Source organism: Balaenoptera acutorostrata, chromosome 9 (genome assembly GCF_949987535.1).
Source record: "Balaenoptera acutorostrata chromosome 9, mBalAcu1.1, whole genome shotgun sequence".
Lineage (NCBI taxonomy): Eukaryota > Metazoa > Chordata > Mammalia > Artiodactyla > Balaenopteridae > Balaenoptera > Balaenoptera acutorostrata.
In genome coordinates this window covers 47879016-47904083 of record NC_080072.1, presented here as the reverse complement: position 1 = coordinate 47904083, position 25068 = coordinate 47879016, and the positions used below count along the sequence as shown (strand labels likewise).

General features: G+C 38.5%; 1 protein-coding gene across 1 annotated transcript in view; it reads right to left on the bottom strand.

The window, feature by feature from the left end:
* Positions 1–18254: 18254 nt before the first annotated feature.
* TMEM41B (transmembrane protein 41B) overlaps positions 18255–25068 on the bottom strand; it is a 29905-nt gene continuing 23091 nt past the window's right edge. The window contains exons 4-7 of the mRNA XM_007172792.2: positions 23384–23477; positions 22635–22739; positions 21359–21497; positions 18255–19902 (exon numbers count right to left, since the gene is read on the bottom strand). Of these exons, the coding sequence (XP_007172854.1) occupies positions 19733–19902; positions 21359–21497; positions 22635–22739; positions 23384–23477 (508 nt within the window). The 3' untranslated portion in view covers positions 18255–19732. The remainder of the gene's footprint in view (positions 19903–21358; positions 21498–22634; positions 22740–23383; positions 23478–25068) is intronic.

Genomic DNA, 25068 nt, shown 5'->3' with positions numbered 1-25068 from the left:
GCGAGCGGGGGCCACTGTACATCGCGGTGCGCGGGCCTCTCACTGTCGCGGCCTCTCTTGTTGCGGAGCACAAGCTCCAGACGCGCAGGCTCTGTAGCTGCGGTGCACGGGCTTAACTGCTCCACAGCATGTGGGATCTTCCTAGCCCAGGGCTCGAACCCGTGTCCCCTGCATTGGCAGGCAGATTCTCAACCACTGCGCCACCAGGGAAGCCCTGTTATATATCTTAACTGTGATGGTGGTTCCATAATTGTATATGTTTGTCAAAACTTACAGAATTGTACACTAGAAAGGGTGAATTCTAAGACTTCCCTGGTGGCGCAACGGTTAAGAATCCGCCTGCCAATGCAGGGGACACGGGTTCGAGCCCTGGGCTAGGAAGATCCCACATGCTGTGGAGCAGTTAAGCCCGTGCGCCGCAGCTACAGAGCCTGCGCTCTAGAGCCCGTGAGCCACAACTACTGAGCCCAAATGCCACAGCTACTGAAGCCCATGTGCCTAGAGCCCATGCTCTACAACAAGAGAAGCCACCGCAATGAGAAGCCCACGCATTGCAACAAAGAGTAGCCCCTGCTCGCCACAACTAGAGAAAGTATTCGTGCAGCAGTGAAGACCCAACACAGCCAAAAATAAATAAATAAATAAATAAATTTATTTTTAAAAAAAGAGTGAATTCTACTGTAAACGATACCTTAATAAAAAATATGGAAAAGTCTGTACAATCGACAATTGAATATGTTAGTATTTTTTTCAGCTGACTATAAACGAAAACATACAGTGTCACACTATCAATTTTCTAGGTTATATCAATTTGCCTTTAGTATGATAGACAAAAAATGTAAGAATAATTACATATAGAAAAATAAAGGATATTTAATTACTGAAATGATTAAATTTATAATAATGAATTGACAGAATTAAAACAGCACAAGACTGAACACATCAAGAATTAACTATAATCAAAATAAACTGAACTTCTAAAAAAGTTCAGAGCATTATGTCCTAGTTTATATTTGGGGAACACTTTGTCTTTATTCGTACATAGGGGAGATGTTCTCTTTTTTTTTTTAATGTTCTTTTTTTTTCTTTTTTAGCTGCGCCTTGTGGCTCGCGGGATATTAGTTCCCCGACCAAGGATTGAACCCAGGCCCTGGCAGTGGAAGCGCCAAGTCCTAACCACTGGACCACCAGGGAATTCCCAAGATGTTCTCTTTTAAGAGTACAGTTTAAAAAAAAAAAAGAGTACAGTTTAATGTACTCTGTGGACAAGGAAGAGATATTACTGGGTTGCTGGTAACTGTGGAGCTTGCAAAAGAATTATTAATGATTGTTATTAAATGCAGTATACTCACAATATCCAATAATCCTTCAGCAAATGTTAATGAAATTGTTTGGGTTTTTTCTGAGTCTGAATAAAAGTTCATGAAATTTCAAGACAAGGAGGAGAAGGAAGAAAGAAGCAGATGCCACTCCTGGGGACTGTAAAGGAGTATGGCTCAGGAGCCAGGAAACCCGAGTTAAAATCCTGACTCTGCAATACACTCAGATGATGTGACCTCGGTAGGTCCCTCATTCTCTCAAGTCTTCTGCTTACCCAGTTCTACAGAGAAGGGCTTGGCCCTGAGTACAGTTTCCAATAGCTGCATCATTGAGAGTTCTTTCATTGCTTCCCCACCTCAGGGACCCTATAATTAGAAAGACATCTCTGGTGGACTTCCCTGGTGGTCCAGTGGTAAAGAATCCACGTTACAATGCAGGGGACCCAGGTTCCATCCCTGGTCAGGGAACTAAGATTCCACATGCCGAGGGGCAACTACGCCCGTGCGCCACAAATACTGAGATCACACACCTCAACTAGAAAGCCTGTGTGCCACAACTAGAGAAGAGAAAAAACCCACACACCACAACTAGGGAAAAGCCCTCATGCTGCAACGGAAGATCTCGAGTGCCTCAACGAAGATCCCACGTGCCACAACTAAGACCCGATGCAGCCAAAAGTAAATAATAAAATAAATAAATAAGTAATAAATAAATATTAAAATGAGGAACTACTGGTTTTGATTCTCAACTGAACGCCTCTGAGGCTACGATTTGGAGGTGTGCCTGGGCCACCCCTTGGCCTGCTGCCTCAACTCCTGTCTGCCGCCCACTGTTTGCTAAGCTCAGGCTGTAAGTTATCCCCATTTGTGCCTCTGACTCCTGGGGACGCCGAGGGTAACAGGCAGGGCTGCCATTCACTATACAGACAGAGCATTGCCCCAGAGATACCATTCATTGTGGTCACTATTCATTCACATAGTTATTATGACGGTTTTCCAACAGATGGCAGTAAAGTATCTTAAGAAAGAGGCATCTTTTTCTAGTTCACCCCGAATCACAGTATGAACTACCAGTGGGGCTGCATTTTCTCTGCATTGCCCAACATGGTGCTGGTCAACAGCAAGACACAGGAAGTAGAACTGGGCCTCACAGAACTAGAAAGTCAAGTCAACATTAGTTGTTCTCTCTCTCTCCCCGCGCCCCGCCTCCCATGGCTTCTTTTAGCCCCTCTGCTCCTTCTTCTCCCTCACTTTCCATCCTCACTCCTCACTCATCTGTTTACAAATGTCTATACTGGATATATAATAATAGTTGGAGTCAACATTGATTCTTACCTCCTTCTATTACACCCAGGGTGACTTCCATGGGCTTTCCACCTATGCACAGGACTCTGTATTCAGAACTTGGTTTAATTCTGGGCTGTTGCAGTTTTAATTTTTTTTTTTTTTTCTTTTGGTCGCCTGGAGGGGTTTGCCTTAATTCCCTGGCAGGGATCCAACCGGGGGCCCAGAAGTAAGAGCGCCAAGCCCTAACCACTGGACCACCAGGGAATTCCCTTAAAATTCTTAGTAACTTTATCTTTGAACTTGTGTTTTATAAGTGAAGTCTGATGGAATGAAGGAGCAGGCCCATGAGCAGATGCCGTATGAGCAAATACATGTCCGCTGTTCCTTGCTGCCTGATTCCCATACAGTGTCTGCAATACTCCACGGCTGGTGAATTCCGGTGAACCTGTGATGCTTGGGAATTCAGCGAGACTTAAAGCCAGTACAGGGCAAGCATGTTATGTCTACAACTGCATAAGTAGGGGTGCTGACTACCCTGCCAGTGTGTGCTTTCTATTCAGACCAAAACTTGCTTCTAACACAGAAAGAGGGCAATGGCACTCTGAGAAATGCAAACGACTGAGGAACCCTAGCATATTCTTATTTATGTGACTTCCTTGTAGTAGCCAATGACTTGCTAAAAATGGTGACATAGAAGGAAGGGGAAAAACAGGGCAACCCATAGTTCCTTTTCCTTTCAGGCCTTTCTCATTCATCAGTAAGTCGAAGAATGCTGGTAGAAGGAGTGCTCATCAAGAAGTGAAACAAAAACGGTTGAGTTACTTTTTGCAGTATTTCCAATGTTCATGTAAGAATAAAGTGAATATGCATGTATGAGCATCACAGTAGAACTGTATAATTTCGGTGCTTCTACATTCAGTTAAATGCTCTTATATTTGCATTTAAAACTGCCACTGCACAATATAAAGATAAATATAAAATTCAAGCTAATAATTTACAATCTTAATTTTTCTTTGCTTAGACCAACATTAAACACAAACACCAGGACAAATCAAGAAGACCCTGGAAGCAAAGAAAAATGTTTACATTCAAGGACTTTTTTTTTTTTTCTTTTTTTTTTTGGCTGCACTGGGTCTTTGTTGCTGCACTCAGGCTTTCTCTAGTGCAGCAAGCAGGGGCTACTCTTGGTTGCGGTGCAGGGGCTTCTCATTGCGGTGGCTTCTCTTGTTGTGGAGCGTGGGCTCTTGGCACGTGGGAATCGTCATTGACAGGCGGATTGTTAACCACTGTGCCACTAGGGAAGTCCCACATTTAAGTACTTTTAATGACACTAATTTTTTTTCTGCTTTTTGAACAAAGGGCTCTACATTTTCTTTTACTGTGTTCCCCATGCTATACATTTCCTCCGGGTTTGTCTCATTTATTTTGTAACTGGAGGTCTATGTCTCCATTCTTGAAGTAATACCAGTTGGTTGGGACTGCATCAAACTTCCCTCTCATCAGCAAAGGTCCTGTACTCAAAGAGCTCATGGTTAGTTAAGAGCAAATAGATCTAACTACATTGAGAACATTTAGTCCTTTAACAGCTGTACAAAAATTCCTCATGGAGGAGACTGCCTTGTAGTTTAAGGCTGAGATTCCAAAGATTATCTTTTAAGATGGTAGATCCTATTAACTGGTATGCCATTTATTTGTGTCCAGCAACCCCGCTAAAGCCTTGTTTTAGTTTCAAATTGTTTGTTTATTCTGCTGTTTTAAGTAGATGATTGTAGCAATTTCAAATACTGACAGTTATATCTTTCCCTTCCAATCTTTATACCTAATATTTCTTTGTCTTTCTTTACAGCATTTGGCCAAGACCTTCAGTATCATGTCAAACTGTAGCAATCACAGTGGGAATCTTTATTTGGTTCCCAATCTTAAAGAGATTGCATCTAAAATTTTCCATTAAGAATGACATTTGGGGGACTTCCCTGGTGGTGCAGTGGTTAAGAATCCGCCTGGCAATGCAGGGGACACGGGTTCGAGCCCTGGTCCGTGAAGATCCCACATGCCGCCGAACAACTGGGCCTGTGCGCCACAACTACTGAGCCTGCGCTCTAGAGCCCGTGAGCCACAACTACTGAGCCTGTGCCACAACTACTGAAGCCCATGCGCCTAGAGCCCGTGCTCCGCAACAAGAGAAGCCACCATAGTGAGAAGCCTGTGCACCACAACGAAGAGTAGCCCCCGCTAGTCACAACTAGAGAAAGCCTGCACACAGCAATGAAGACCCAATGCAGCCAAAATTAAATAAATAAAAAATAAATAGATTTATTAAAAAAAAAAAAAAGAATGACGTTTGGGACTTCGCTGGTGGCACAATGGTTAAGAATCCACCTGCCAATGCAGGGGACACAGGCTCAAGCCCTGGTCCAGGAAGATCCAACATGCCATGGAGCAACTAAGCCCATGCGCCACAACTACTGAGCTTGAGCTCTAGAGCTCACGAGCCACAACTACTGAAGCCTGCGCACCTAGAGCCTGTGCTCCACAACAAGAGAAACCACCGCAATGAGAAGCCCATGCACTGCAACCAAGAGTAGCCCCCGCTCGCCGCAACTAGAGAAAGCCCGCACACAGCAACGAAGACCCAATCCAGCCATAAATAAATAAATAAATTTATATATTGAAAGAATGACATTTGCTATAGGTTTGGTAAACAATTTATCAGATTAAAGAAATAACCTTTTATTACTGACTTGTAATAATTACAATTTTTACTATATATAGATATTGAACTTAGAAATTTTCCTGCATCTATCAAGATAATAATGTATTTTTTTCTCCCCTTAATGTGGCAAATTACACTGATAAATTTTTCTCATGTTGAACTATCACTATAGTCTGGGAATAAATTTTACTTATTCTTGATGTATTTTTTAAATATAAGAGTTGGATTTAGATATACAATATTTAGAATTTTTGCATCCGTGTTCATAAAAGAAATGAGTCTATAATTTTTTTTTTACTGAATTATTCTCACCAGGTTTTGGAATCAAAATTATACCACTATACTTGCACATTGAACTGGAAGGCTTTCTGTCTTTTTCTACTCTCTGGAAAAGCTTGTATAAGATAGGAATAAACTGTTCCTTGAAAGTTTGTTAGAACTTACCTGAGAAACACCTGGATTTTGAGAGTGATGTGCCTGATTACCTTTGCAATTTCTTTTAGTACATTTTGGTCTGTATAAGGTTTCTGTTTTTTCTTCTGCCAGTTGTGGCATTGTATACTTTCAATGTTTTTCTAAGAATTTATCCATTTCATCTAAATTTTCCAATATATATTTATTTCAGATATATAAAAATTTTTCTATTGTGCATATAGCCATTTCCTCTTCTTCTGTTTGTATTTTATTTATCTGCACATTTTCTCTTTTTGCCTTGATCAGACTTGTCAAACATGACTGACAATCTTTTCAAAGTACTAACTTTTATTTTGCTAATCTTCTCTATTGGCTTTTTGGTCTTTAGTTGGTCTTTCTTGTTTTTTTTGTTTTGGGGCTTTGATTTTTTACTCTATTTCCAACATATTTATGTAATTTGTTTCTTCTTCTTCTTCTTTTTTTTTTTTTTTTTTTTTGCCACACTGCACGGCTTGCGGGTTCTTAGTTCCCAGACCAGGGACTGAATCTGTGCTCTTGGCAGTGAAAGCATAGAGTCCTAACCACTGGACCACCAGGGAAGTCCCATCATTTCATTTGTTTTTAAATTACTCTTTTTATTTTGAGATAATTGTAGATTTATATGTTGCCTTGAGAAATAATATGGAAAGATCTCATTTACTTTTTACCCAATTTCCTCCAAAGGCAATATCTGGGAAAGCTATAGTCCAATACTACAACCAGGATATTGACATTGTTACTGTCAAGATACAGAACACTTCTATTACTACAACGATCCCTAAAGTGGTCCTTTTATAGCCACACCCATTTCTGTCCTACACCCACCCTTTCCTTAGTCTCTGGCAACCACTAATATCTACTCCATGTCTATAATTTTGTCACTTCTAGAATGTTATAGAAATGAATCATATATAACATATTATGACTGGCTTTTCTCACTTAGTATAATTCTCTGGAGATTCATTCAAGTTGTTGTATGAATAAATAATTCATTCTTTTTTATTGCTGAGTAGTATTCCCTGGTATGAAGGTGCCACAGTTTAATGGTTCACCCATTGAAGGACATCTGTATTGTTTCCAGTTTGGGGCTATTATGAATAAAACTGTTATAAACATTCATATGCAGGTTTCTATGTGAACAGTCTTCATTTCTCTGGGATAAATGCCCAGTAGCACAATTGCTGGGTCATATGATAGCTGCATGTTTACTTTTTTTAAAGAAACTGCAAAATTGTTTTCCAGATTAGCTATACTATCTAACATTTCCACCAGCAATGTATGAATGAATGGTCTAGTTTCTCCACATCCTTATCAACATTTGGTATTGCCTCTATTTTTTATTTAGCCACTCAGGTGTGTAGGAATATCTTATTGTTGTTTTAATTTGCAGTTCTCTAATGATTAATGATGTTGAACATCTTTTCATGTGCTTGTTTGTCATATGTATATTGTTTCTGGTGAAATATTTGTTCATACCTTTCACCCATTTTCTAATTGCATTGTTGGGTTTTTTTACTGTTGAATTTTGAGAGCTCTTCATCCATTCTAGATACCAGGTCTGTATTGGATATGTGGTGTGCAAATATTTTCTCCCATTCTGTAGCTTGTCTTGTCATCCTCTTAACAAGATCTTTTGTAAACATTTTAAAATTTGAAGTACAATTATCAATTTTTCGTTTTATGGATCATGCTTCTGATGACAAGTCTAAGAACCCTACCTAGCTCTAGATAACAGAGACTTTCTCTTATATTTCTTTCTAAAAGTTTTAGTTTTATATTTTACATTTGAGTTTTATTATTAATTTTGAGTTAATTAATATATGTTTTGAGGTTTTTGTAGAGGTTAATTTTTTTTTCCCATGAATGTCCAAATTGCTCCGGCACTATTTGTTAAAAAGGCTATATTTTTTCCATTGAACTGATTTTGCACCTTTGTCAAAAATCAATTGGGCATATTTGTGTGGTTCTCTTTCTGTGTTCTCATTTCTGTTCCATTGATCTATATATCTGTCCCTCTGCGAGTACCACACTGTCTTGATTACTGTAGCTATATAATAAGTCTTAAAATGGGGAAGAGTGATTCCTCCTACTTTATTCTACTTTTTAGCTATTCTAGTGTTATCTATTCTGGTTCCTTTGCCTTTCCATACAAATTTTAAAATAATCTTATCTATATCTACAAAATATCTTGCTGAGATATTGATTAAACCTGTAGATCAATTTGGGGAGACCTGACATCTTTACAATGTTGAGTCTCCCAGTCCATGAAGATGGTATGTCTCTTCTCTCTTTTTTTTTTTTTTTTTTTTAATAAATTTATTTATTTAATTTATTTATTTTTGGCTGCGTTGGGTCTTCGTTGCTGCACGCGGGCTTTCTCTAGTTGCAGTGAGCAAGGGGTACTCTTTGTTGCAGTGCTTGGGGCTACTCTTCGTTGTGGTGCGCAGGCTTCTCATTGCGGTGACTTCTCTTGTTGTGGAGCACAGGCTCTAGGTGCGTGGGCTTCAGTAGTTGTGGCACGCAGGCTCAGTAGTTGTGGCACATGGGCTTAGTTGCTCTGCAGCATGTGGGATCTTCCCGGACCAGGGCTCGAACCCTTGTCCCCCTGCATTGGTAGGCGGATTCTTAACCAATGCGCCACCAGGAAAGTCGAGTATGTCTCTTCTTTCCCATCTAGTTTTAAGCATACAAGTCCTGTATATATTTTGTTAGATTTATATTTAAGTATTTCATTTTGTTTTGAGTGGCTATAAATGGTATTATATTTTTAATTTCAATTTCTATGTGTTCATCGTTGTATATAGAAATTCAACCTTGCTGAACTCACTTATTAGTTCTAGGCATTTTTTTTTGGTCAATTCCCTGGTATTTTCTATGGAAATTATCATGTCATATGCAAATAGGGACAATTTTATTTCTTCCTTTCTAATCTGTATGCTTCTTTTCATATAAATTTATTTATTTATTTATTTATTTATTTATTTATTTATTTATTTATTTATTTTTGGCTACGTTGGGTCTCCGTTGCTGTGCGTGGGCTTTCTCTAGTTGTGACCAACGGCAGCTGCTCTTTGCTGCAGTGCACGGGCTTCTCATGCTGTGGCTTCTCTTGTTGTGGAACACAGACTCTAGGCACGCAGGCTCAGTAGTTGTGGCTCATGGGCTTAGTTGCTCCACGGCATGTGGGATCTTCCAGGACCAGGGCTCAAACCCGCGTCCCCTGCATTGGCAGGGAGATTCTTAACCACTGCGCCACCAGGTAAGTCCCTATATGCTTTTTATCCCTTTTTCTGCCTCATTTTACTAGCTAAAAGTTGCAACACTGTGTTAAATAAATTGGTGAGAGTGGATATCCTTGCCTTGTTCCTGATCTAAGGGAAAACATTCAATCTTTCACCATTAAGTGTAATAATGACTATTTTTTTTTAGTTAGCTGTTGTTTTCTATCAAGTTAAAGAAGTTCCTCTGTATTCCTATTTTTCTGAACATTTTTATCATGAGTGGTTGTTGAATTTTGCCAAATGCTTTCTCTGCATCTATCAAAATGATAAATGAACTTTCTTCTTCAGCGTGTTAATATAGTGGATTACATCGATTGATTTTCAAATTTTAATGTTTTTTGTTTTCTGATGTAATTAAAATATTTAAGTGTGTTTAGTCCATCTCACTTTAACTACTGTGCTAGTTGTGTCTCATAAATTTTAACATATAAGATATTCATTATCATTCAATTTCAAATATTTCATAATATCCTTTATGTTTTCCTTTACTACACAAATTGGAATTTTTTTATTATTTATTTTTTTTGGCTGCATCAGGTCTTAGTTGTGGTATGCGGGATCTTCGCTGAGGCATGCTGGATCTTCCATTGTGGCATGGGCTCTTTGTTGTGGCACGCAGGCTTCTCTCTAGTTGTGGCGGGCAGGTTTTCTCTCTCCAGTTGTGGTATGCAGTCTCCAGAGCACGTGGGCTCTGTAGTTTGCAGCACTTGGGCATAGTTGAGGTGCACGAGCTCAGTAGTTGTGGCGCATGGGCTCAGTTGCCCAGTGTGGTATGTGGGATCTTAGTTTCCTGACCAGGGTTCAAACCCGCATCCCCTGCATTGTAAGGCGGATTCTTTACCACTGGAACACCAGGGAAGTCCCACAAATTGGATTTTTAAGCTATCTTTTTGTTATTAATTTCTAACTTCACTGCAGTATAAAGATTGTCTAGGGGCTTCCCTGGTGTCGCAGTGGTTAAGAATCCACCTGCCAATGCAGGGGACACAGGTTCGATCCCTGGTCCGGGAAGATCTCACATTCCGTGGAGCAGTTAAGCCCATGGGCCACAACTACTGAGCCTGTGCTCTATAGCCCGTGAGCCACAACTACTGAGCCCACGTGCCACAACTACTGAAGCCCATGCGCCTGGAGCCGTGCTCCACAGCAAGAGAAGCCACTGCAATGAGAAGCCCACGCACTGCAACGAAGAGTAGCCCCCGCTTGCCGCAACTAGAGGAAGCCTGAATGCAGCAACGAAGACCCAATGCAGCCAAAAATAAATAAATAAAATACATTTATTTTTAAAAAAATTGTCTGATATCAATCTTTTGCAATTTATTGAGGCTTCCTCTGTGATCTGTTTTTGTAAAGATTTTGCATGTGTTCAGAAGGAATATGTATTCTTTTTTTGGTGCATAATTCTACATATATATCATACATACATAAGCTTTAATTAATTTCCTTTTCATATATTCAATGTTTGCTCATTTTTGTCTGCTTATCAGTTTCTGAGAGGGATGTGTTAAAATCTCCAACCGCAATTAATTTTCCTCACAGTTCTATAGGTTGTTACTTTTTACATTTTGAAGCTATGTTTTTAATGCATTTATACTTATAATCATTGTATCTTCTACTCTATACTTTTTTTCCCAGTATATGTTTATCACCTATGATATTTTTGTCTTTAAGTCTATTTTGTCAAGTGCTCCAGCTTTCTTTTGATTTAGAATTACCTGGTATACCTTTCAATCCTCTCACTTAAAATTTTTGTTTAAATATTCATCTATTATATTCTTTATTTCAATGATTATACATATCATATTTAATATTTTACCTAGTTCTTTATGATTTCTTGTTCTTATAGCATATTAATATCTTTATTATTTTGAATATATTTATTGTTTAACCTTTATCTGATCCAATAATTCTGCTTTAAGTATTATACGTTGTTCAATTTGCTGTCTTTCTTTTAGTGATTGTTCTTCTTAGGTGTCTAGTTGTCTTGGTTAATGATTGCATGTTCTCCTGGTATTAGTTACTCTTTCTGTTATCTACCAAGCAGGGACTGAAGGCCAAGTCTCAGTGTCTCTCCCAGTGAATTTAAAGAGAGAGGATAGAATAAGTTCCAGGGTAGAAAGCCTCAGATACTAGGTTCCTTTGACTGCCACTTTATTAGGCCACTCCTCACATCAGGGATTTACCTATAAACTCTTGGAAAGAAACCCCAATGTAGGAGGTAGTCTCCTTAGTTTATGATTCCTCAGTCCTGGATTGGGGTGGGGTGGGGGGCAGGGGTGGAGAGAAGTGAATGTTGAGGGCTGCTAGGCCCTGTGTTCATCAGTTCTTCACCCCAGCAGCACTTTCGCACTATCCTGTTGTTACCCCAGTGATACAGGGAGTCTGGACTATTATTTAACGCAGGAAGAGAAAAAATGTAACTTCGAAACTTTCAACCCATACTTTCATTTGTCTCCAGTCCTCCCCCATGGCTCTAGCTATTAGCACTAGTGAGCATACATGTGCAAACACACACAGAGTCTCTAAAGCTTTCATTCTCCCCAGAGGTTTCTCATGATGTTTGTGCTTCTCTCTTGCTTCCCTTGTTCCTCTAGGGCTGATTTTGGACACGAAGCCAGCAGGCTATGCTAGTTCACAATCTTGATAGGTAACAAGTTTTTAAGAGATCATGCTGGCTGCTGTGTAGAAAATGGAATTTAGAGGAGCAAGCCTGGCAAAAGGCAGACAAATTAGGTTATTGAAGTACTCCAGGTCAAAGGTAAATGGACTTGGACAAACTACAATGCTAGCAATAAAGATGGAAGAAGTAGTTGGATTCAAGAGTTCTGGAGGTAGGGCTTCCCTGGTGATGCAGTGGTTAAGAGTTCACCTGCCAATGCAGGGGACACGGGTTTGAGCCCTGGTCCGGGAAGAACCCACATGCCGCAGAGAAACTAAGCCCATGCGCCACAACTACTGAGCCTGCGCTCTAGGGCCCGCAAGCCACAACTACTGAGCCTGCGAGCCGCAACTACTGAAGCCTAGAGCCCGTGCTCTGCAACAAGAGAAGCCACTGCAATAAGGAGCCCGTGCACCACAACCAAGAGTAGCCCCCGCTCACCGCAACCAGAGAAAGCCCACACGCAGCAATGAAGACCCAACTCAGCCATAAATAAATAAATAAATAAATAAATAAATAAATAAATAATTAATTAAATAAATAAATTTATTTTTAAAAAAAAGTGCTGGAGGGTTTCCCTGTTGGCGCAGTGGTTGAGAATCTGCCTGCTAATGCAGGGGACACGGGTTCGAGCCCTGGTCTGGGAAGATCCCACATGCCACGGAGCAACTAGGCCTGTGAGCCACAACTACTGAGCCTGCGCGTCTGGAGCGTGTGCTCCTCAACAAGAGAGGCCACGATAGTGAGAGGCCCGCGCACCGCAATGAAGAGTGGCCCCTGCTTGCCGCAACTAGAGAAAGCCCTTGCACAGAAACGAAGACCCAACACAGCCAAAAATAAATAAATAAATTAATTAATTAATTAAAAAAAAGTGCTGGAGGCATAATTAATAAGTTGTGCTGATGAATCGAATTCAGGGTGAAGAATAAAGAATGGCTACTAAGTGTTTGGCATAAAAAACTAGATGTATGAATGGAGCCATTTTTAGGAGGAAGACTGACAGAAGAGCAAAACTGGGAGTTCTCAATTTTAGACATTTAGCACATTCTTATTGGATAAAACAGCATAAACCCCCAAACTAGGCGAGTTCCCAGGCAGGATCTTCTGCTACTCTCCGCACCCTCAGAATCGGGTTTCTTTTGTTTCTGTCCCATGCCCTGAGAATGTATATCATCAGATGGGCTTCCTGACTACTTCAGTGTCTCATTTCAGGGTCTCTATCACTGTTTTTTTTTTTTTTCTATCACTGTTAAGGGAGAGGATGTGTATATATGACCTTCAAGCTTTCTGCTCACAGGGACCAATCATTCCAGCTCCTCTCATTTCCAGTTTTCCATTTGTGGCTTTTTGGTTAACTTAAATTCATTTCCCCTTCCTATCAGCATTCCAATTTCTTTAGTCTGGTGGCTGAGTGGAATGGTTACCATTCCAGTGGTAACCCCTGGAATGTGAATGCTGAGCAAATGCCTACAAGATGCAGACAGTTGTACTTTATTCATTCCATTGGCAGTAGCCCAACCTCTATCCTGTTATGAGGCCATTCCAGTGAGTGCTTCTGGTTCCTAGCCTCCAAATGTACCAATGAATATCCTTTTGCTCAAGCCAGAGTTGAGTTTTGTTGTTTGCCATCAATGAACCCTGACTAAAAACTAATAACTAATAATCAGGACATTAGTGCAGTCTGCCCCCAAATGCCCAGCTTCTACAACAGTAACAAATGGGTTAGTGTTTCAGCCCCACCCACTCTCCTCCTCCACTCCCCCAATCAAGCAGCCCTTTGTTTTCTCAGAACCTCTCCCAAATATTCCAAAACCTACTAGGCTTGTTTTGTTTGTAACCAAGCCTTTCCACACATTCACAGCTGAAGCAAATTGATGTCTAGGGCTTGCTTTAGGCAGCATTTCGACCAATAGGTAAGGAATGTATTTCTTTCCATTGCCCAGAACTTTACTCATTGGGCCTCTGAACTCAGTTCCAGCTCGTTTGAACTGATGCCTCTCTTCCCAACAAGGCTGGCTAGAATTGTTATCTAAAGATAACCAGTGTGTCATCCTGCTTCTCCACCCAAATTTGAGACCTAAGAAAGATGATTCAAGAGTCTCTCAGACCTTAGGTGGAATCTTAGTTTCTACACTTAAATATCACTAAAAATTGTTTCTATAATGTTTGACTCCAGCTAGGCCTGATGTTCCAAAATGTATTTGATAGCACCCTTATCACATGACTTGATGAGAAATCTCCCAAGTCTTCATATAGGTAGAGATTATTTTTCCTTTCTATTTTTTGTATAGCCATAAACTATAAATTCTGACAATTATCCACATGGCCAAATACCTTATATAAGGACTCATGCTTACCACTACACTGACATGGGCATCTGCACCTTTGAGACCACATATAATTCTTGATGATGATGTATAATTCTAATTTTTTTGTATCAATCACTATCCCTTCATCATTTCCAGACTTCACCAGGAATTCCAATTTTCCTCTGCAATATCTATCACTATTTCCTTTCAATATGTCTCTAGTTAACAGTAGCCTATGACCTTGTATTAGGGCTCTCCAGAGTAACAGAGCCAATAGGAAACATTGATGTATATTATATATATTGATATAAAGAGATTTCTTATTAAGGTATCGGCTCATGTGATTACAGAGACTGAGAAATCCCACAATCTGCTGTCTGCAAGCTGGAGACCCAGGAAAGTCGGTGGTATAGTTTGAAGGCCTGAGAGCCAATGATGTAGATTCTAGTCCAGGTCTGAAGGCCTGAGAACCAGGAGTACCAAGGGCAGATCAATGTTCCCGTTCAACCATCAGGCAGAGAGTGAATTCAACTTTCCTCTACATTTTTTTGTTCCATTCAGGCCCTCAACAGATTGGATGATGCCCACCCACATGCGGGAGGGCAATCTGCTTTACTCAGACCGCCAATTCAAATGCTAATCTCTTCTGGAAACACCCTCAAAGACACACTCAGAAATAATGTTTAACCAGCTATTGGGGCATCTCATGGCCCAGTCAAGTTGACACATTAGATTATCCATCACAAACCTTGACTGGTGTTCTAACACGAATTCCAAAGCAAGCCCCAGAGTGCTGATCTAGTCACCAGGAAACCCTGTCTCAAAGGTGAAAGTAGGTAGGGGTCTTGGCTCAGCACACTATGTCTACCTTGGGCCTGTTAGCTTTCCATGAAAGAATCCATTTTCTTAAGGAAGTGTAGGTGATACTGCACAAAAGACCATCTTCCAGACTATAATTTCAGGATGAAGATTCTTATAGATTCACTCTACAGGGTTAAGACAATGCTAAAATGTGACTAGTTTTCCATTTAAAATACACAGACCTGAACTGTGTACTTCCATCTCTCAGCTTCCATAGTTTTACAATGTTGATTTCAGAGTGGTTTTCAAAAGTCCCCTTAGACTTTCAAGTGGTACTCCAGAACTATCAGTGGCTAACACTGGGTCAATTTCTACTCCCCAGCACTCTTTTTTTTTTGAGCACGCCCGCGCAACATGCAGGATCTTAATTTCCCAACCAGGGATTGAAACTGCACCTCCTGCAGTGGAAGCGTGGAGTCTTAACCACTGGACCGCCACCAGGGAAGTCCTTCCTGGCAGTCTTTATCTAACAGTTCAGTCATCATGACAAGAGTACCCACTTGGTACAGCTCCAAATGTTACATGATACTTAACCTTAGATTAAGGAGCCCAGACAGGCCCCCAAAATATAATATAGGAGTTAGTGAGTTCCCCCACCTTCTATTCTCAAAGTACCATCCCTGCTAACTCGAAGTGGTCATCAGACTTGATATTATGACTTCTGTTTTTCATACCAAGTATTTCTAGGATGAAAAGACTCTTCAGAGAGTCCTTTTAGCCCCCTAAACAATTTCCATTTTACCCTACCTCATATTATTAGCAAAGTAACCAAATGGGAATAGCCCTTGTCCTGTTTTCTCAAGTCTTCCATTGCAAATAAAATGGTTAATTTATTTAAATGAGATAAGTGTATATGAAAGCACACTGTAAGCTATAAAACAAGCTAGGCAGGACTTCCCTGGTGGCACAGTGGTTAAGAATCTGCTCGCCAATGCAGGGGACATGGATTCGAGCCCTAGTCCAGGAAGATCCCACATGCTGCAAAGCAACTGGGCCCGTGTGCCACAACTACTGAGCCTGCACTCTAGAGCCTACAAGCCACAACTACTGAGCCCGCGCACCTAGAGCCCATGCTCCACAAGAGAAGCCACTGCAATGAGAAGCCCGCACACCGCAATGAAGAGTAGCCCCCGCTCACCACAACTAGAGAAAGCCCGCACACAGCAACGAAGACCCAACGTAGCCAAAAAATAATAAATTTTTAAAACAACAAAAAACAAGCTAGACAAAGGCTGCTTAATTTAATACTTTTAGAAGGGTCTATTAATGTATCTCATTAATTTCAGAGAATCCTATCATGTCTGAGCTGTAAGGAACCTGGACCTTAGAGCTCACTTAGTCCAGATGAGAAAAATGAGGCCTAGAGCTTAAACAACATCCTCCGAAGTCACCCAGCTTAGCAAGTTTTTCCCAGGTAAGGAAGAAAAAAGAGAAAGAGCAATAATCAGTAGAGTATTGAAACTGCAATAAGATCCACCTTAAAACATCTAAACAATCGATCAATGATTAAACACCAAGAATGTTTCAGCCCTTTTGATTTATTCTACCCATTTTCAAAAAGCCAAAGAGAACTTTAAGATTCTGAGGTAGGAGATAGATGGGCCCCTGGGCTGGACAGCTGGTGTTTGTCAAGTGGAGTAAAATTGAAGCTTTGTTCTCACCCAGACACTCCAAGGACAAAGCTAGTGGCAGAAGCTGAGCTTTGCTAAAGTATAGACATAAGGTGCCACTCCTGAGGTCAAGGAAAACTTCCCTGTCTGCACATTCGCAGGAAGGCGCCTTGAGGGTCAAAACGGGAGGGGGCGCCACTCCATAGTAAGTGTGGAATGCACCCACAGGCCTCTGGGGTGGGATCCATCTGAGCAAAAAGTTGCACATGCATGTTGGGGAGAGTCCTAGGACCAGTCAGGTGTGAAAAAAGAAACAATTGGCTAAATGTAAACACAGACCCGGAAGGACTGTCCTATATGTGATTTAAATCACCTCTTTACTGCACTCCTCATTCGGGACGCCCACACTCCTCTCCAGGTGTGTATTTCTGCCTGGCTTCTGACTTGCTGTGCTCCTCCTCATTAGAGAGGATGCCCATACCCTTTCTCTCTGGGTGTGTATTTCTGCCTTACTTCTGTCTTAAACAAACTGCTTGTCTGTGTGCTCTCCCATACGTTATGCTGTCTTTAATAATAAACCTTGTACCTGTTTTTACAGTTTTTGCCTCCTTGAACAAGACATTCTTCCTTTCAAAAAGGGGAAAGAGCTAGGGCCACTTTGCTTCTAGCCTCTAGCCCCTGGTGGTCTGGTGGCTACGATTCCTGGTTTTCATCCAGGCTACCCAGGTCCAATTCCTGGGCAGGGAACTAAAATCTCTCTTCAGGACCGCTCACTGCTCTCTCCGAGATCAATTCCTTTATAGAGAAATTATATATACTAGATACTTAAATAAATGTTTACCTGTACTTACTTACCTCTACAATTTAAATTTTAAATGCCTTAAGATTCTCAAAAGCCAACTATAAAAATTAAAGGTTTAAAAACAAATTTTTGTTCTTAGAGGTGAAAATGTGCACAGAATTTCAAAAGAATATTTTTATTCAATTAAAGTTTTTTTAAATACAAATACTTCCATGAAATAAATCCCAAGTGCTACATTTAAGTTTTTCAGTACAATTTATTCTTCTTACATTTTAATTTACATTTATTAAGTGTTTTAGAAATATTACACTCAAAGTAATAGAGCTCCAGAGAGAGGAGATTAACTAAGAGGTGAAGAGTCTCAATGTGTCAACTTCCTAGTTAGCCTGCTCGCCTCCCCACTACACATACTTGCCCTCTGGTGGTTATTACTATGTAACTGTCTTCAAGATGTGGCTGAAGCTTGAATCTACATCTGGCATCAGGCCAAGTCTGTGAATCCATGAATATAGGTCACCAAATGCATTTAGGGTTCAGCCTGCTGAAGGTTCTTTCTTGACAGACAATGATGATGAATGTGGAAAGACTGGCTGCCTATTCTCTTGGGAGAAGAAAATATACCTCACCTTAAGTGACAACTACAGTTTTCTAACAGAAAAAATAATCAGCAAAGGGACAGGATCAATGATATGGATAGGGAAAATACTCTGAGAATAGAGTAAGTACAATATATACATAATGGAATAAATAGTGAGGCTGCTCCTGAGTCCAAACTCTTATTTTTAAAAGTCTGATAAAAATTTACTCAATTACATTTTATACAGTAATATTTAGTGAGCTTTGTCCAAAAAGGCTATGTTTTGTTTGCAAAAATAACAAAAGCTTTATCACTCAGTCTCTGGTCAATAAGAAAGGAAGAAAACCTTGCTAGAAATAACAATAAATAATTTCACACAAAAGTCCAGGTGACATAAGAATAGTATATTAATTAATATATTTTCTTTGTATTTACAATAAATCCATTTGTTAATACTGCGATAGAAAAAATAATCAGTCCACATTATGTAGTAGAAACTGGCTTTGAGGCTGATCATACCTCTCACAATAAAAACATACAAGGATTTCTTCCACAGCTAAAGTACTTTTCAACGTGACAGTCTTGGGTGAAGGTAAAACTGACAGAGTACTTTATGTCCTAGAATCAAGGGATCGAGGATATTACCGTTAAGCAAGCAGCAAAAAGCTGTTTAGTTTTTCCAGGACTATTTAAATAGTAGTTACCATATAAGAATTTAATTTTACTTTGAGATATAAAAAGTAAAAACCCTAAATAGGGAAACTGCATTAATCAAAAGCAGCCCCAAACAAAAAAGCCATCAATAGAAATGAAACAAGGCATTCTTATGTATCATGCATAAAAAAGGATAATTACATAATACATACTTTAATGACCAGACTAATAAATAAATGAGGTAAACTTTACAGTCATTGGAACAAATAAACTATATTCAATTATTTGAGTGCTGTACTGACACTGTTTTTGTTTCAAAATATAAAGTAACATAATTAATCTAACATCTAAAAACTGCATACTTTGAACGTTTCCTTTTTTGATACCCTTTTGAGATAGTAAAGGGGAACTGTGTAACAAAATATCATCTGAATATAAATTATCAACACCAATATGATACAATTATCATGTCATTGCCATTTTGTATATGCACAATGGAAATATTTTGAAAGCTAGGAAACAAATGAAAACAGACTGGTCAGAATTTTAAATTTCAGACCAATCCATGATAATCTAGAACAGAAGAAGACAAAAATAAAATTCACTAAATAGATATAACTTGATATCTTTTCCAAATTCAGTAGTCCACTAAGATGCAACTTCTAAACAAGTCTACTACCTCAAAGGTAAAAAGGAAGAAAATGTAAATATCTTTTGAGCTTTAGTTTTCAAGTTTATGCTCTGAAAGAAGGCTAACATTAGTCAGAACAGCAATACTGTATCTTTGCTTTTGAATTTTTCTATTTGCTTTTCCTATTTTAGTTATAGTATGGAATAGAGAGAAAAATATTAAATTATCAAGTCAAGGGTAAGTATTTACGGCCAGTTCATGAAATATATTGAGTTAATCAGTTGGGTCAAGAATTTCCTACTATGCTGCTACGTTTATTATCTATAGCCTTGGAATAGTAATTTAGGAGATGTCTATCATAACTACTGACAGCACTTTTCATGGTATACCAATTTCCATTTTTACTTTCTTCTCTCCTTTGCCACTTAAATGCATTATTTTAACCACCGGATAGGAAATTTTATTTTACAAATTCCTGTTTCATTTACTGAAGAGGTGATTTTAACACATAAACCTGCCAATCCTGAGAGATGATGATGATGATGATCATAGGAAAACTAAAACCCAGAGGATTATTCACTCAAATTTCTGCTTTAGCTTTTTTTGGAAGATGGCTGGCAGAATAGAAAGAAGAGCCAAAATCATTAGAACAAATACTGAGTTCCAGGAAACAGCTTCCCCTGCTGTTGTAAGCTGGTACAATGTTGTTCCTGCCTTAATTGCTACAAAAGAGGGAGGTGCAACACCTAAAATAGAAAGTAAAAACATATGGTAAAAAACAATCAATTCTTTTTAAAAATTAAAATACTGTGTGTATACAATTTCTTCTAAGAATATAGTGATTTACAATTTGAAAATTTTAATTTTACTTAAAGCCCCTCAAGTTTATTTCCATATAAAGAATTCAGTCCTTCATAATCACCGCTTAAGGATAATGATTTTAAAAATCCAAGGAAAGTCTCCAGAAAATAATTTTACAAAATTTATCAACAGCCTTAAAAAACGAATGTGCTATGATCCACCAATTTCAACTTTAGGAAATATTAATGTATATGAACAAAGATCTAGTCTCAAGGATGCTCATCAAAGAATTATAATAATAAAAATCTGGAAACAGTCTAAATCTTCAAAAATAAGATTGAGTAAATTGTCATTCACCCTCCATAGCGTATACTTAAAATGAGTGGTAGGAGATACTCAGAAATGGAAAGATACTCAAAATATATGAGTAAAAAGAGCAGTTTATACAAAAGCATGGTGGAACAACCATATTTTATTAAAAGCCAGAACAAACTGGAAAAATTACTTTAGCCAAAGCTGAAGTTAACTTTATCTCTAGGTATTTCATCTGTAAAATAAGGAGACAGTACAAAAATTCTCTCTTCTGATTCTATAAGTGTAGTATTATTTTACAAAATCCAAAATTACCCCTGCTAAGATTTTGTTCCCACTTTTATGGAGAACCTGCTAAGATTTTTAAGTTTGTCTATAAATTTTTCTAAAAATAGCAATAAAAAATTAAGTATTAACGTAAAGCTTTAATTTAACAGACAGTCAATACTTGAGGAATCTGCTCATTTTGTTGGTATATAAACAATTCACCTTAAATTTGGAAGAAAAGCAGAATACTCTTACTAAAGAACTATCATAAGAACTATCAGAATTCACAAATATATAAATGAATCTTTACACCCACTGAGTAATTTCAAAGTTAAGTGTTAGCTCCTTGAAAGCAAGAAACTTCTTGTTCATCCTTGCTTTCCTTCCCTCAAACTTTCAGTAATGCCCATAATAAGTTCTATGTTAATAAAAAGAAAGATAGGATCAATTTTCTATTGAAAATTAAAGTTCAGTATTTCAGTACCTGATTAGAAGACAAAGGAGAAAGTACTCAAAAAAGGCACCTTCAATTTTTTTTTTTTCTCTCCACTGAGGGAGAGAATGGAGTTAAAAAGTCCTGCTTAATTCTACATGATTAAAAAAATATCCAGCAGAGAGTGCTCTTGTTTAAAAAAAAAATTTAAATCAACACAATCCAACAAACATTTCCGAGCATCTACTTATATAGGCCAGGCTCTGTGCCCACCAGTTATATATGGTGCTGGCATGCCTGCATAGAGCACAAAATCTAGCCCAGCTGGACACTGCTAGGCTAGACATGTACACGATGAGTTCTAACACAGCACGAACCAGAGGGCTTACCTAGAAAAGTGCCAATAAAAAAAACTTTCAATGGCACGTTTATCACAGGAGATGTAATATTAATAAACCAGTTAGGCAGAAATGGTGTTATTCTCAAAAATATAATGTAGTTAATGAGATGTTCTCTATGACGTTCAACCTGTCACAAGAAAGAAACAAGTTAGGATCAAGATAAAGCCAAGCCTGAAAATAAACTGATTATAAAATACCTTATTTCAAATTCTTATCCCTGATAGCTCAGCATTTACCCAACAGAAATGATCAAAAAAGGAGCTTGAAAATGACAATGAACTGCTTATCAAATGTTCATTACCAGAGCTAAATAACATCAGATGAAAGCTTTCAAGATTGTGCTTATAGTGTAATGTTATACTACTAAAGATGGCTCTACATCAGCCTAGATAATATGGCTCAACAACATTTTAAACCTAAAAAGGCAAAATTAAATTTATATCTATATATAAGATAGATATCAAATGACCAACTTTTTAATGCCTTTAATGTCCTGTAATATAAAGGGCTAGTATAGTACATCAATAAACCTGGCCTCCAATTTTAAAAAAATTCAGATAATCTTTATGTTAATATATTTCACATGAGTGAATTCATTCATTGATAAATGAGATTTAACAAGCATATAGAAACATTTAGCTGACTAAATAAAAGCACTGATTACAGTTTATACTTCCTAGATCTTGGTATACAAATAATGATTTTGATTTTGGACAAAATGCTTAATTTCTCTTAATTTCCTAATCTGTAAAACAAAGGGGTAAATTTCTAAAATTCCTCTGATTTAATAGTCTGCTTCTTCTGATTCTTTATAAGAAGGATTCTTAGCAATACTATGCTAGACTTTCCTGGGCAGCAGTCCTTATATTTATCACTGCTAGTCTTTGCAGAGATCCTAACGGAAGATAAGTTCTTCCCACTGATGAAATGCATTAAGAGTTGGCTGATACAAGTTTTTCAGAGACCCACTGACAGCATCCTGCATCAACACAAAACAGGTGAGGTGTCTAAATATATGGATGCCTTTATATTGACACTTTGACTTTTGTGCTGATTGAAGTTACTAGGAATAAAGAATTAAGATTACTGTTACAGATACAAAAACATCATATTTGAAATTATTAACATTCATTATTTGCCTACCACTTAATTTTCAAAAGATCATTTTTATCAAAGCCCTGAGTCTGAATTTATGTAGATATTATACACTGACCCCCCAAGTAGCCAAAGAATTACATCAAATAATTTAAAAATACATGTTTACCTGCTGTGACCATTTTACTGCTTTCTCAGTCAGGTATTTATAGACAACTGGCCTTCCAACTAAATAGGAGAGCATATAGCAGAATGAAGCACCGAGTCCAGAACACTACAAAATAACAAGAACCCGTAAGCATTTTGTACTTTTCCATCTTATTCACATGGATATATTCACCTAAGGCAAACCTCAACCAGTTTCTTTCTTTTGGGATATGGGGTGGATACTCTGCATAACATCTCTTGAGCAGAGCACAAGAACCCATCTGATCTAGTCCTTTCTCTGACCAAATTATAACTAAAATGAGACCAGCTAAAACAAACTGGCACTTGTGATTAAACTTAGTGACTATATCCAAATAGTTAATGTTAGCCATTAGCCTATGAATAAAACTTCAAGAGCAATATTTTTTCAATTCCTATGCTTGAAAACACCACCTCCAGCCATGGGACTTAACTCCTTGGGCCCACCAACATTCTTGGACTATCTGAATTACAAAACAGTATAGAAAGCAAAGGCTAGAACAGAGCCTATAAATGCAATTAAGTCTATGATAACCCTGTTCTAGAAAAAAGCCAAACTATAACATCTCCTTATGGAGGGACTTAACAGATATTACTTTAACATTAAACCCCTTTTAAAACTAATAAGTCTATGCTTCCAGAGTCTAGTGGGACTAGGATGCCATCATCATTCCCATCATTCTATTTAAAGTTATTTCTTTCTAGTCTCCCGATTTCATTTTATATACTTACCAAACAAACAAGAAATAAGGCTAGTGGAAAGGGATAAAGAAACCCTGAGAGTATACTGAGAAATATAGAGCCCGGAATAGCAAATGTTTGCAAGCTGTTAACTTCTAAGTTAAGGATTAAAACATAATTAAATGAATTTTTAAACTACAAATCCAACAATCCAGAAAACAAATATCAATACAGAAGTTAGATGTTAATAAGATTATATCCATATTTCAGTATTAAAAAAAAAGTAAAATTATACCCAAAGTTTAAAAAATACATGATTCCACAGCTGCAATACCTTTATAACCATTTACTAACATTATCGTAAATCAATGTTAATTAGAGTGTGTTACTAAGAGAAAACAAAGACAAATACCGAATGTGTACCAGACAGAGAGGAACTGGGCACTTTAGGGGGGGGAGGGGGATGGGGGGCAGAAAAAAAGATAGAGAACAAAAGTCTTCAGTAATCTTGTAAAAGACATGCTTCTCTAATGCATTGGATTTTTTTTTTAAAGAGGGCTCTTTTTTTTAAATTTATTTATTTATTTTTGGCTGCATTGGGTCTTCATTGCTGGGCGCAGGCTTTCTCTAGTTGTGGGGAGCAGGGGCCACTCTTCGTTGCAGTGTGTGGGCTTCTCATTGTGGTGGCTTCTCTTGTTGCGGAGCACGGGCTCTAGGCGCACGGGCTTCAGTAGTTGTGGCACGTGGGCTCAGTAGTTGTGGCTCGCGGGCTCTATAGCACGGGCTCAGTAGTTGTGGCGCACGGGCTTAGTTGCTCTGTGGCATGTGGGATCTTCCCGGGCCAGGGCTTGAACCCGGGTCCCCTGCATTGGCAGGCGGATTCTTAACCACTGCGACACTAGGGAAGCCCCTAATGCATTGGATTTTTACTCTCAAATATTTTTAGGAAACATGATTTCTATGGAAATACAGGTACAATATAAGGTATAATAATTACTATTTCTAATTTAACTTTTGGACATTTACCTCAACTTACTACTCATTTAAAAAAGAATAAGGGTTACAAAATATAGTAAAAGTCACAAATCTTACCTTTAAAACAGAATTATGTTTTTTTCCTACATCTCTCTAGTTCCTAGTTTTGGCCTGGACCTCTGCATCACCCATAACATGATTTACTCGTAAGTCAGACAGACTGAGTGAATTCCTTCAACTTCTCTCCCTTCTACTTTAAAATTTCTATCTTTACCCATCCTTCCTTTTTTCCTCTAGTTCCCACTTTACTCTTGTTTTCATTTCAATCTCCTTCTTCCTGAGTTCTTTTATCTTTAACTTCTGGCTCTTGCACAGATCCCTTCTGTATAAAACCACTCAGATGCCTACACACTAAAGAAAACCTAGGCTTTTCCTTGAGCAAGGTATCCTATCCAGTTACTGCCTCTCATCTTCACTGCCTCCCTTGCAATCTGGCTTACCCATCCCTCACTCTGCTGAAACCCCCTCCTGGACAAAAGTAATGACTTTTTCTCAGTAAGAATTTTCTATTGACCCTTGCATAGGATTAAACATCCTTCAGTGTAAAACTCAACTCCAGTGAACTGTATTTTTCTTCTGTGTTACAGATCATTACTTCTCTAGTTTTTCTCTTCTCCTCACCCTCAAACCTGAGATTTCTCTAACATTCTGTTAGCTAATCTCTCACTTTTCTTTGATAAATTCAGTCATTTCCATGTATA